A 13,964-nucleotide genomic window follows, 5' to 3' on the forward strand; every position below is an offset into this window, starting at 1 on the left:
TAGAATATCTAGTATTAAGCAATATAAATAATTTTTGCCTTAATCTTCTTTTACTAATATTCACACTCTTAAATGCTTAGAAACCACGGAGAAAAAAGGTTTATGTCCACCTTTGTAATTGAGGTGACTCTTTTAGTCAAGTTAAGTTGCTTTGGAGATGGCTTCTAATCTTGATTCCAGAATTTAATGCTGATGATTTTAAACGTGTTCTTAGCTGTGATGCTGCCATTCTTTGCTAGCTTTGTGAGAAATATGATAGACTTTCCAGTTTATGATATGTTTCCCAGTTCCTGGCTATTGGGAAATTTGCCAGAAAACAAATGAACATCAGAAGAGGAAAGGGTCAGTTTCCCGCTTGCCTATAATCACACCTAATCTAGCCTCTTGTACGGTTCCCAGACATTTTTGGTACTTGTCAAGTGGAAGAAAAAATGCAGAGATCATCTTCAAACAAGGCTTTAAAAACACTGCTCTAAGATAAGGGCAATCGAAAGCTCATTTTTAGACCAAATAGTTAAAAAAAATTGTCATATGCAATCACTACTCATCATTACATTTTTCTAAGTGTGTCTAAGAAACTCATCAGTTGCTCTGAGTGCTCATGGATGTGCTGGTACCATTGTTCATGACAGATACCCTTGATAGCAGGGTTATTTGCCCCTAAATAGGCTGATGAGGGTGAACCAGGGTCTCATGACTCTGAGGTGAGCATCCTTGGATTATGTGCCTTGATACATCTGTGAAGGCCCCTCTAGTCTCCTTTTCAGGGATTTTATCATTCTACCTACAGAATGAACTTTTAAGGCACCAGTTAGCGCACAAGCTTTTCATCTCCTGGGGAGTTTTCACTTACATTCCTCTTTGTTGGCAAGTAAAGGAAAAGGTAAATATTTACTTTGTCATAATTGACTTTTATTTTTCTCCCTAATTAGTATTTAGTTCTCATACCTGTCTAATTTGTAAACAACACATAATCATTTTGATTTATTTGTGTGCAGGGGATGAATCTGGACTGAATTATTATATTTCCATGAAATGTCACTAATAATTTCAAATCCATGAACTTAGATAGGGAGCGAGAAAATGCAAAATGGAGGCTGTGGTTTTCTCATTAAATGACATTGTGTGTTGCTAACATTGTTTAGAATCTCATTTTGTTTAATACGGGTGTGTGATTTCCAGACACAGAAGGTTGTTTAAAAAGGTAGGAAGTATGCTCCATGAGTCCCTTTGCTTAAAATGACAGGATTAATATTGATGTAGCACTACACACAGGTGCACAGCTGTGGGATTTTACAGCTCTGTATTCCATGCCCATGAACTAGCCAATTCCAAACCCTCTGCTTAATCAGACTGACCACTGACAACTCATATTATGATTTTCATAACTCAGATTATGGCACCACAACACCAATTTTCCTACAGTATTTCTCATCCTCTCCCCTTCCCTCTTAATCTTACCTTTTCGCTTTTCCTCCTGGGGGGACCAGCATTATTTAAATAGGAGGGAGAATGGCTGATTTCAGAAAGAAATGAAATATGTCTGTTGCCATTGCAACAGATAAGCAACCAGACAGCCCTTTTCAACTAGGAGCGATTTTAGGCCTCCTTCCCTTTCATAATGAGTAAGGTCATTGTTTTAGCTTTTGTAAATCTGTGATGCCCCCAGCGGCCCACTCTCATCTGATTAAGGACTTTCCTGAACATGAGGACAGCTCCGTCTGGTAAAGTAACTGACACAAAACATGAGAGTCTGTCGGCTTCCCTTCTAATGAGCAGAAGGCAGATAGTGAACAGAAGACGAGGTGGAAGTGTCAAAGAATATACAACAAGCAGGAGCTCACCTGTCATCCTCACTGCTTAACTGCTGTCCCACCCTTGCCCCAGGAGTAAAAGGGTCAACCAACTACCCATGCCCACCCCGGAGAGAAAAATGAGTTGATTTAAGAAGTATCAACCCTCTTTTCCCTTCCAAGGACTCTCTTCTGCCCTGTCCTCACAGTACAGGACCTTGAAGGAGCTTAATTGCGATTAGAGCAGCAAGAATCACCTGGGGAGCTTTTAAATATCCCGCTTCCCAGGCCACAGCCAGCCCAATTAAATTAGACGCCGAGGAATATAAGCATTAAAAAAAAATCGATTCAGGTAACTAATGTGTAGTCAAGGTTGAGAACAGTGGACTAGTCTGAGCAAGCGTGAGAAGGAATTAGCGTGGCGTCTTTCAGGGAGACGAAGCTCTACTCTCCCCAAGGATACTTAGGAGACGGTTGTTGCTGCAAAGAGGAGAAAGGAAAGAGAAAAGGAAGGACAGAGTTGCATGCTTCCTGTCTTTCTCCAAGTCAACTGGAGTCTCCACCCATCTGCTGTGGGTAACCAGGCTTGCACCTGCAGCTCGGAGTGGGGTGAGGTTGGTCCCCAGGCCTAGGGACCTGGTTGTAGTGGGGAGACTGGAGGTAGCTACCAGCAGCGAATCAGTAACCCCGGGCGTGGGCCGTGCGCCCCCCAGGGAAGGCTGCGGCTGCGGAGTAAAGAGCAATTTGGAGCGCAAAAGGAAGCCCGCTCCGGCGCAGGTGGCGCTCACAGCCCCAACCCACGGTTGAGCCAATCGCGGGCGCAAGCGCAGCCTGGTGGCGACGGCGGTAACGGAGCGCAGGGCTCTGGCAGGAGCCGGCGGAGGCAAAGGCGGCGCCAACAGAGAGCTGCGCGCAGGCTGGAGTGAGACCCGGCGGCGAGAGGAGCGAGCGAGAGCGCCCGGCGCCGGGGTGTTGTCCGGCCCAGCAGGAGAACTTAGCATGGGGAAGAAGTGGAGGGATGCGGCGGAACTGGAGAGGGGCTGCCCGGACCGAGAGGACAGCGCGGAGAGCCGCAGGCGCAGCCGGAGCGCCAGCCGGGGCAGGTTTGCCGAGTCGTGGAAAAGGTTAAGTTCCAAGCAGGGGTCTACCAAGCGCTCGGGACTCCAGTCGCAGCAGACGCCGGTGAGTGGCTGGGGGAGAGCCCTGGGTTTCTCCTTCCCTTTCTCCCTCCGCCCACGACTCGAGCCCTTTCCATGGTGCTGAACTTGCCTCCTTAGGGGCTCCCGTCAGGGAACTTGTGGAGCCGCTTCTAATGAAAGAAGTGTTGGGGTCTGTGAGGAGAGGCAAGAAGGAACGACTTCCTTTTCTCCAGCCAGGGGAGAGTCTCCTGACGTTTCTGGTGTCTCTGCAAAAACGGAAAACATGTTCGAGAGGCGAGGGGCGCACTGTCAGATCATTAGAGTTTTGCAATTAACAGAGCGTGTGAGATGTTGTCGAGTGTATTGTGACTCATGTGTACGTCCCGGGGGTCTGTCTGTGCAGCATGCTCGAAGGTACTCGGCATCCGATGAATGAGGGCGGAATAGAAAGGGCATGTCATATTTTTACGCTCTTAACGCTTGCTCTTTTCCATCCTACACCTCCACTATGTTAATGGTGCGTTTAATTGTTTGCAGAATGTCATTTGCATAGAGAGAATTGCAAGAATATCCCAGGTGCTTATAATCCTGCTGTTAACATATATAGCGTTCAAAAAACAATTTTCCCATGTGTCAGCTCCCCTTCAATGTCTAATTAGTGCAATAAAAGCACTCAAGTGAAATTAATATAGGCATCGTATGTGTGTAGAGAAGTACACTTGATGAAAACTTTAGCTGCATTTGCATTTTTAGTATTTAAATATTATGTTTTCCTACAGCCTAGAGGGAGAGAACTCTGTTCTACAAGAGAGTGCAGAGCCCTCCTGTTGCTCGTAGGGAAGAAGAGCACACCACTTTTAACTTCCAAAACGTTAACAACATCAGCGTGTGTGTGTGTGTGTGTACGTATTTATGTTTTACATATAGAAGAGTTGATAGCAGATATTGCATTGTGAAGAGGAACTGACTTAATTAAAAGAAAGGATGGTACATAAGAATTGTATCTCATGGCGTGAATAGTGGTATCCTGCTCTGTGTTTGAGGGGTCATCATTGAAGGATAAAAATTAATCCCTAAAAAGCAGGATGTTTAAAACGTTACTTCAAAGGAATAAAATATAAACACGTACAATTTTTGTTGTATTTGTTTTGTTTGCTTGTTCACAAAAACTACTAGCAGAAAGTTATTAAATTTGAAATATTTTCTCTAATACTTAGCGTGTTTTGTAGTCAGTTTTTGTTTTAAATATGGATATAGTGCACTTGAAGTGCGATTAATTTTATTTCAGGCATTGAAATATTATTCATTTAGAAATGCAGACTTGAAAATATTTTAAAAAGGAGAATATTATTCTGAAGATAGGTTTTTCTAAAATGAATTCTGTAGGAAATTTAAAATTGATGACTTCTGGTTTCTATCAATTATGTGAACTAAGAATTAATTTTATCCTGTTTTGAATAGACAGCCTAACTCTTATTCTAAGTAACTTTTTATGCTGCTGCTTTGGTTTTGTTCAACAGGTGTGTGCAGAGTCTATATCAGGAACATATAAAATCTTCATAAAACTATAAGTTAGGTTAAATAGCTTGCGGGTTTGTTATCTAGAATAAAAGTGTAAGAGAGAGAGAGGGCAGAATAGGATACCATGACAACCAGAAGACATCTGGGAGAGTAACCATGTCCTCCTGTTTACTAAGGGTGATGATGGTGCTATCTTTCTGTTTAGTACTTGTTAATTGAAATATTAGTAATTCAGGAAAACCCATTTATGGCAAAAGCCTGTGCTTATTTTCAAGTTGCATGGCAGGTTTAATATCGATTTTGTTCTAAAAATCTAATAAGTGCTCCTAGCCATGATTTTCTTTATCAGAATTTTTTAAATCAAAGATAATGAGGTTCTGTAAATCTTAGAGCTGGGTTGGTGGATTTTAACCAAGGTTTGATTCCATTAATTGTTAACAAAGACTTTCTACTTCATTTGTAAGTGAGACACCTAACTTATTTATGCAAACAGGAGGGAGGGAATAATAATGTTTGCAGCAGATATGCTTATGAAAGTTTTTAATCTTCAAGGCAAGATTTTTTTTCTCCCTCTTAAGGTGGGCTTGTGCTATTTTCAACCTTCATTGTGTTTCATTAAAAAAAAACAGCATAAACTATAGAGATTAGGAAGTGATTAAAACAGTTAATATGATTAATGCTACTTCTTACTTATTCTTATGAATAAGTAAGATATTTTGTGATGTGGCTTTGGATTTTACACATTTTGCGTGGTACTGAGAAATATTGTGGCATCCTTCTGATAAAAACCATATGAAGGTTTTACCCTTTTCTTTGAAGACAAAATAGATAAATGTGGAAAAATTTAGTTAATAATCAAACATGGAAGCTTTCTTCTTTCTTTTGAGCATTTAAAATGATTAAGTAGTTGTTTTATTAATGTGGTCTTGTTCTTCTCTTCTCTGCTTTTGTTAGAGTCATGAAATCACTTCCAGTTAAAGTTATTCCCAGGGAACGATCCAGTCCATGACTCTGTCCCCAATGGGAATGATGGCGTTATTTTTCATTTTCACTAACAACAAAGCATGCACACATCATAGATAATGGGAGCGATTTTCTTCAGGAAGGAGAGGTCTGCCATGTTCTTGGTTATCCAGAAGTACCTTCCTTCTATGATCTGAGTCATTGTGCGTGAAGTGTCTGTCTGAATCAATCTTGGTGATTAGATCTCCTACCTACTTATCACTAAATATGTTGGGGTCTTCTTAGAGATGTCTTAGAGGTTGGGCTGGCCCCATAATTTTAATACCACTATTAGAAATCAACAAGTTACATTTCTGGCAATCTCTTTGGCCCTCAGAAAATGGTCTCCTGAAGTTCGTTATGGAGTACAGCAGGCCAGAGTAGGCTGGTGTGTCCCATCCCCACCACAGCTCTCTGGGATCTGCTTCTATTCTGGCACCAGGCAGAAGAAGCACTACCTTTGTGGCAATAGCTGGAGGAAGGGGCAGCTGTTCTGAGTCCTAGCAAGGGCATTTAAGGGGCATATTTTCAAGTTCTGGGCCACAATCACAGGTATATCTAACACAACAGTCCTTACTGATTTGAAAAAGTTTTTTTCATTCTTGTAATTCAAGAAATACTCTTTTCTCTCCTTATTTTTAGTCTTCATGGTTGACAGTGCAAGTTTTAATCCAGTAATCTCCAATACTCAAATTAAAGTTCAAATCATAAAATTCTGATAGGAGTGAAGTAGGATTTAATCATATTCATTTCTTGGAGTTTGTTCTTCTCTGAGAGTGGGTCATAGATTATTCTTTAACAGTCCTTTTTTGGTAAATGTAAAGGAATTTTATATCAATTTTATAGTTATATTAATATGAAAGTTATATATTTGAATTTTGGATATCAAACTAAGTTTCTGGATATTAATGTTTTACATAATGTCTCGAATTGGTCAGTAGGCATAAAAGTAATTTAAAACTTCTTTCCTTCCATTCTGTATGATCTGAATTTCATATTTCTCCTTGAAGTATTGTTTTTGTTATTCCTATCATTTATTTTAATTCTATTCACTCAGAAATTCATGGAAATCTATTGAAAGGTGATTCAGCAGGTACCCTCTGGTGTTACAAATATCAAACGCTTACCTTGGCATGTATGCATTTTTAATTTTGAAAGGCAATTTCCTCCTCTAGTCCCATAACTATTTAAAGGCTTGTTTTCTAATAGATGCAGCTTTAATTTAATCTCCAAGCTCTGTGTAAAAGGAAAAAAAGAAAGAGTTCTGAGGGAGTGAAATGATGGAGTTGTAATTAGAGTTGTTTTTCAACCTTCGATGGCATGCTTGCTTCCACTAATGCTGTAATGACCCTTATCAGCAGGTGCCAACCACAGAACATCACACCTCACGCAGACAATTGAGCAACTGAGAGTGTATAGAAACAACAGTGAGTGTGCAGAAACAGCAGTGCTGTAAAGCAGACAAGTCTGATTCGGCTGGTTATCAAATTCACTCTCCCCACAGCTGTTTGAGATGCTGTGCATGCAGCGGGATTCCATGAACAAACTTGGTTCCATTTCTGAGGCTAACTTGCCCCTTTTGGGCCTAGTAGGTGACTTCCGGATGTTCCTGCCAAAAGCTGTGTTCTTCAGGATCTTAAAATAAATGAGGAAACGCTGAGTCAAAGGCAGGGCTAAAGTCAGAAAAACTCATCTTCCAGCTAATTGCCCATTCGAGGATCATGTGGATGGTAGATCCCGTGGTGGCTATGGTAGAAACAACAGCAACTTGGTGAAAAGAACCCTCATTTCTTTTTCAATGTCTAATATGGTATTGCAATGTCATTAAACCCTTAATAGTTTGTTCTTGTTGCACAAAGGGCTCTCCTGGTGAAAGCAGGATGAATCCCCTGCCGTGCTAGTCCATTACGGAATAAACCATTTCTTGACAGATTGATTTTTTCTACTGCCTTTTACTTACTGCGTTAAAAAAATAAAAAAGGGCTAATGTTGTATCACTCAGGAATACGGATGTATTATCTTGTTACCACGATTTTTTTTTGGTGGGAAAAATGCCATTTTCTGATAATCATCCATTTTGTTCAAGCATTTCTGAAATGTTATTTTTTTAGTAATTAATATAACAACGAGCTTTTTCTCATCGATCATAGTGAATTAAAAATTTAATTTAGTTTCATCTTTAATCTGAGGGCCATGAATACGTTAGGTGGCAAATGAGTAATTCAAATATTTTTAGTTTTGAGAAGTAAAATATTGTTGTATGGTGATGGTTTTAAATGTGTTTTCAATTATCCCAAAATATATTAGAACAGTCCCTCCTGCCATTATTTATTGAGATCTTTAAAAACAATTGAATCATTAAAAATCATTTATAAATAGTAGCAAAACATTATATTCATTTGTTCCGACCAGCTGTGATGGTCTGTGCATTGGCTTTACTTTTTGTTTCTTTCATTTGCAAAGCCAAAGGAGAGCTAGTAGAGCAAAAATGAAAGGATTATAGAGAACAACATTTAAAGAAACTTTTATTCATCTCACATTCATTGAGTACCTAGGAAGTGTTAGGTACCATGATAGGTACTGGACAACTTCTCGAGTAGAACTGAGGATTTAACTCGGGACAGAGCTATACAAAGCAACAAGACAGAGATATACACAGTCTAACTTCATAGTCAGAATATAGTGGAGCAAAGGTTAAAGTAGTTGATGCCTCTTAAGGGATGAAGATGGGAAGTTTAGATAAAAAGCTTCCTAGATTTGCTGCCTGATGCTTAAAAGATGAGGAAGAAAATGAGTTGCTTGGATTTGGAAATTTGGAAAGAGGGCAATGGTACCTTTCTGAGAGTCATTTTAACTGACTCATGAGGAAGGATACTTGAATGCAGGACATGGAAGGCAAGGCAGGCGAGGAAGAGAAATAAGAACAAATACGTGTGTAGTACTTAGTACGTGCCAGGCCCTCCATTAAGCACATCACATACATTGTTGTCTACTGCCTGACTTCAGCTGGGATGTGAGCCCGTGAAGTTCGAGATCTTTGTTTTGTCCACTGATTTACCCAAATGCCTTGAACAGTGCCTGGTGTTTGTTCAATGAATAAATTGACCAGTTAAGAAATCCATTAATAAAAATAGTCCATTCTAATTAATGTGAGGAGTAGACTTTAGGCTCTTAGCTGTGAAAGGAAAGAGGAATAGAGGCAGAAGAATTTTTCTTTTCTTTTTTTGTTTTTCCAAGATGGGAGAGATCTGAGCAAATTTATTTGCTAGGGGAAGAACCTATTAAAGAAGGAGGGTTTAAGTAAGTACGAAGAGAGAATAGTCATGAAACTAGTCCATAGACTTGGAGGAGTTGGGATTTGTTTTATGGGAGGGCTGAAGACCTATCTTCCTCTATGTTCAATCCTGCTTCTGTCCTCTCTTTGTCTTACAGACTTGCCTGGTGGAAATTGGACTTGATCGTTGATTCTTTTGCAAGTTTCACTTAGTACATATTTAGTCTATAATATTAGTGACAATTCAAAGTTATCATGCAAAAAATATGAAAAGTATAAATTTTTATGAAAACTTTTGTTTGTTAATAATTCAGAGATTGCTGAAATATTAAATTGTATCTTTGACCTCCCCAAATATTGCAACACTTTGATCTTCCCAAATATCTCAAGGGATGTGGGAAATTTTTCAGATTTCAGAAAGGTGGGCATCGCTACTTCAGTTGTCATGAAGACAGTTGTTTAAATTCAGAGTGGATCTGACAAGCTTTTGATCTGTGCATTCCATGTCCTGGGATTGTATACTCATTAAAAATGCCTCTCTAGAATACCAGAACTTCAACCAAAACAAAGTCACACCAAATGGAACACATTCATGGTAATAACCAGCTAGGTTTTGTCCTCCATAAAGATTGACTTTTCTAGGAATTCCTTGGAATGAACTTTATCATGGTAAGATTAGAAGGGAGGACTCTATTGGATGTGTGTTTCCAAGAGGCTCAATCTGAATGCAGGTCATCTCGACTTTGGGAGTTCTTGGAAAGATCTGAATTGATTTTAGAGAACAGAATGGTGGCTTTGAATCAAGCAGATCTATATTCGAATCCTCGCTCTGTCAGTTATGAGCTGTGTGGTCTTAGGAGAATTCTATTTCTGTGCCTCTTTTCTTCCCAGTTCTATTAAGAGAATTCTTTCTTCCTTTCCTACTGTTTAAGATTCACTCAAGTGTTCCTTTTTAATAAGGAAAAAAGCATTTATTGGATTTACTTCTATTTAAAATTTAAATTGCCTCAAATGTACAAAAATAGAAAATATTATGAAAAGAATCTACATACTCTTAACACCCATTAAACCATATTTGCCATAAATATGTAAATTTGCCATCTTTTCATCTTTTTAAGAGAGTAAAATGTTACAGATACAGCTAAAATATCCCCCTACCATTCTCTTGATTCCTTCCCCAAAGGTAAGAAATATTCTGAACTTAAGGTTCATTCTTCTCATATAGGTTTATTTTTTAAAAAAATCTCTACTACATATTTGTGTATTCATAAAGATGCATAAATAGTATGGTTCTATGTGTTTTAAAATTTTTACATGAATTGTATAGTATACATTCTTTTGCAATTTGCTTTTTCATCCAACATTATATTTTTTTGAGGTAGATCAAGGTGTTGCATATTATTTCAGAATATGTTTATACCACAGGTAATTTATTCATTTCTCTACTGGCAAAAATTTAGTTTATTTCCTTTTTTTTTCTATTACAAAGAATATTCAATGAACATCTTTGTACTTGTCTCTTTGGTTCTTAACTTGCAAATACTTTTGATAGGACACAAACTCAGGAACTGACCTGGCTCTGTGAAGGACTTAAGGACCAGGGCTTGTCTCTGCAGTTGTTTTGCATGAGAGAGGTCAACTTGGCCAGGCCCTAACCTCTGAACAGAGCCAAAATTTGCAAGGGGCTGAAGGGGAGTGGTGCTGGCTTTCTGTTTTAAGACCATATTGACATTCAAATCAGACAGACTTGATTTCCAGTCTGACTCAGGTCGTTAACTGGTTTTGCAATTTAATCCTTGTGTCTCAGAGCTTCCATCATAAAATGAGGATGGGAATATCTGTCCCCAGGGTGAATTGTGAACGTTAAGTGTGTTGATGTGCGTAGCTGGTTCAGTGTCTGGCAAGAGCTACTGGTTAAATGGAAAGTTACCTAACTATTGGTGTTAACTAGAGGGGTTTCCACAAATGTCAAAAGCAGAACTTGCCTTTGTTTGATGGGGAAGTGTTTGTGGTCTTTAATTCTTCTGAAATTAGAATGTTGTTGGTTACAGCCAAGATGTAATATAAGGCTAATGATTGTTAGTATGGGCTTCTAGTTTTAAAAGTGTTTTCGAAAATAAAATCAGCTTGTCTTCTCCAAGATGATTGTTTTCCACAGTAGATCCTGGTCCTTGAGACGTCCGTTATTCTGTTTCTCCTGGAGGTGAATTTGACAGATTGAGATAAAATGCGAAATCAGTATCATATTGAAACATAGGATACTCTTTGCTTTTTGTATTTTTATCATGGGTTCTTTATGTTTTGAAATAAATTATGGTTACGTAATTATTCTCTCCATGAACCTTAAGACCTTAGGGAAAGAATGCTTAAGTATACTTTTATTAAGGAAAATTCAAACACGTACAACAGTATAGGGAATAGTATAATAAACCCCATGTACCCATAACCCAGCTTCAGCAATTAGCAAGTCATTACAAATCTTGCTTCATCCATACCCTTAGTTTCTATTCCTTCTCTCCCCACAAAATTATTTGCAAGCAAATACCAGATAAATATCACTTCATCTAAGAAATAGCTGAAAAATAAAGACCCCTTATTAAAACAAAACTGCAACACTCTTATGAAATTTAAAGAAATTAATAATTTCCTAATACCCACATTTATTAAGTTAGGATCACATTTCCTCGATGATCTCATAATTCTGTTTTCTTCCCCCATAGTTTGTTTGAATCAGAATCCAATCATAATTGACAAATTAGAGTTTTGTCCTTTTTAGTCTATAGGTTCCCCCTCCTGATCTTTCTTTTTCTATTGAAAACTATTTCTCAAAGAAATTTGTCCTGTAGAGTTTCCCACATTCTATATTTTGCTGAATACATGCCAGTGGTGTTATTTGACATGTTCCTCTCCATTGTATTCCCTATGCACGGGTATTTTGACCAGGTGCCTTGATCAGTTTTGATTTTTTTGGCAAGGATACTTCATAGTTATTCAAGTTGCCTCTCATTTTAGGTATTAGCTACCATCGATGATCATTGCCTAGAGCAGAGGTTGGCAAACTTTTTATGCAAAGGGCCAAATAGTAAATATTTTAGGTTTTGTGTACCATAAGTTCTCTTACAACTGCTCAACATTGCTGTCTGCACAAAAACAGCCATATATATTATGTAAATAAATGGGCATGGCTGTGTTTCAATACAACTTTATGAATGAACACTGAAATTTGAATTTCATATAATTTTTACATATTGTGAAATATTATTCTTCTTTTGATTTTTTTTTAACTACTTAAGAATATAAAAATTATTCGTAGCTCACAGACTAAGTGAAAAACAGTCCTGAGACTGGATCTGGCTAGAGTTTGCCTTTCCCTGGCTAAGAGCCATTGCTTCATTAAGACATTGCAAAATGGTGACATTACAATTCTATATTTCCTTTTCCATTTATTAGCTGAAATAGTTTTATAAATAGGAACCTCCCTCATCAAGTATTTGCTTATCCTGAGTTATAATTCATACAGTATAGTCAAGATAAATGCTTGAGAGAGAGAGTTTTTAAAAAGTTGAAGTAATAATAATATGAGCTATGTGGTGACATTGATCTGTTAGTTTACTGTCAGGACTTAGATTTTAATTGGGTCAGCATATTCAGTTAACTGTCAGGAAATATTTGGCCCATTTCTTGTGGAGGCCAATTAAATTGTCATTAAGAAATAGAGTATGTAAAAATATATTGTCAAACTATTTCTCTGTTATAGATTTTGCTCTCAGGATTTCAAAAATCCTGGGCATTGTGTTAGGTTTCTACTGCTGCTATAAAAAATTACCACAAATTTAGTGGCTTAAAGCAACATGAGTTTGTTTTGTAGTTCAGAAGACTGACACAAGTTTCTCTAGACTAAAAAAAGGTGTTGGCAGGGATGTATTCCTTTCTGTAGTCCCTAGGGGAGAATCCATTTACTTGCCTCTTCCAGCTTCTAGAAGATAGCAACATTCCTTGGCTCCTGGGTCCTGGTTCCTTCCTCTTTCTTCAAAGGCAGCAAAGTTCATCTCCGTGACCCCTGATGGTGTCATCACATTGCTTTCTCCGACCCTCTCTTCTATCTTCCTCTTCCATATTTAAGGCCCTTTATGATTACATTGGACTCACCTGGATAACACAGAGAAATCTCTTTAAGGTCAGATATTAGTAACCTTAATTTCATCTGCAACTTTAGTGCTCCTTTGCCATGTAAAGTAACATATTCACAGGTTTTGTAGATTAGGATGTGGACCTAGTTGAGAAGCATTATTCTACTTATCACAGGCATTAAGATATTGTTTGATTTATTAAATCTTTACTAGACAAAGTTTAGAAGATGATGGTGCAAGATCCTCTCTAAGGTGTCTTTAAATCTGTGAAAAATACACATCTCTTTGGAATGAGATTTTGCTGAAAACAAAGGAACAGAACACATGAGGATTCACTGCATTCTTTTTTCCCCCATTTTCCCTCCCAGCTTTATTGAACTATAATTGACAAATAAAATTTGTATATATTTAAGGTGTAGAATATGATGTTTTACTATAGTATATATTGTGAAATAATTACCACAATCAAGATAATTAACATATCCATCACCTCACATAGTTATCATTTTTGTTTTTGTGGTGAGAACATTTAAGATGTACTCTTTTAGCAAATTTCAAGAATATAATACACTTTTGTCAACTATAGTCATCATGCTGCACATTACATCTCCAGAACTTATTCAGTCTGCAGCCTGAAACTAAGACTCTTGTTTTCTGAGTGTTGAATTTATAGTGATGACCGTAGAAGTGGAAATGACCTTTCCTACCAGTGGATCTTCAGTAGATTTGGGGATGTGAAAGTTTTGTTTTGACATACATTTGAATGAGCACCCACTCTGTATAAGATAAAATCGCAAATGCTACAGGAGAAAGAAATGTGAAAAAGCCTTCTGGAAGACTTACTTATGATGGTAGGAGGGATGAAATTATAATTGGCATATAACATGATATGTTACAAACATAGTGGGTATATATTAGCAATTATAAGTAAGTGATATATTAGGACTATTAGTCATATTATAAGTTACTATAATTACCTTAATTGTATTATTAGTCTGCTAGGAAGCTTGGTAAGAATGGTCAAATGAGTGAGAAAATCAATAGATTGGATCCATGAACAAACAAATGATGGAATTTTCAGTTTTTGATTCACTGAACTGAAGCT

General features: G+C 37.8%; 1 protein-coding gene across 4 annotated transcripts in view; it reads left to right on the forward strand.

Moving 5' to 3' along the window:
• Positions 1 to 2,619: 2,619 nt before the first annotated feature.
• Positions 2,620 to 13,964, forward strand: part of TRPM3 (transient receptor potential cation channel subfamily M member 3) — a 797,927-nt gene continuing 786,582 nt past the window's right edge. For 2 of the 4 annotated variants that reach the window (XM_070495625.1, XM_044756724.2), the window contains exon 1: positions 2,620 to 2,975. In XM_070495625.1, the coding sequence (XP_070351726.1) occupies positions 2,793 to 2,975 (183 nt within the window). In that variant the 5' untranslated portion in view covers positions 2,620 to 2,792. The remainder of the gene's footprint in view (positions 2,976 to 13,964) is intronic. The other 2 variants (XM_044756721.2, XM_070495628.1) reach the window with 2 other exon arrangements.

Source organism: Equus asinus, chromosome 23 (assembly GCF_041296235.1).
Source record: "Equus asinus isolate D_3611 breed Donkey chromosome 23, EquAss-T2T_v2, whole genome shotgun sequence".
NCBI classification, from domain to species: Eukaryota; Metazoa; Chordata; class Mammalia; order Perissodactyla; family Equidae; genus Equus; species Equus asinus.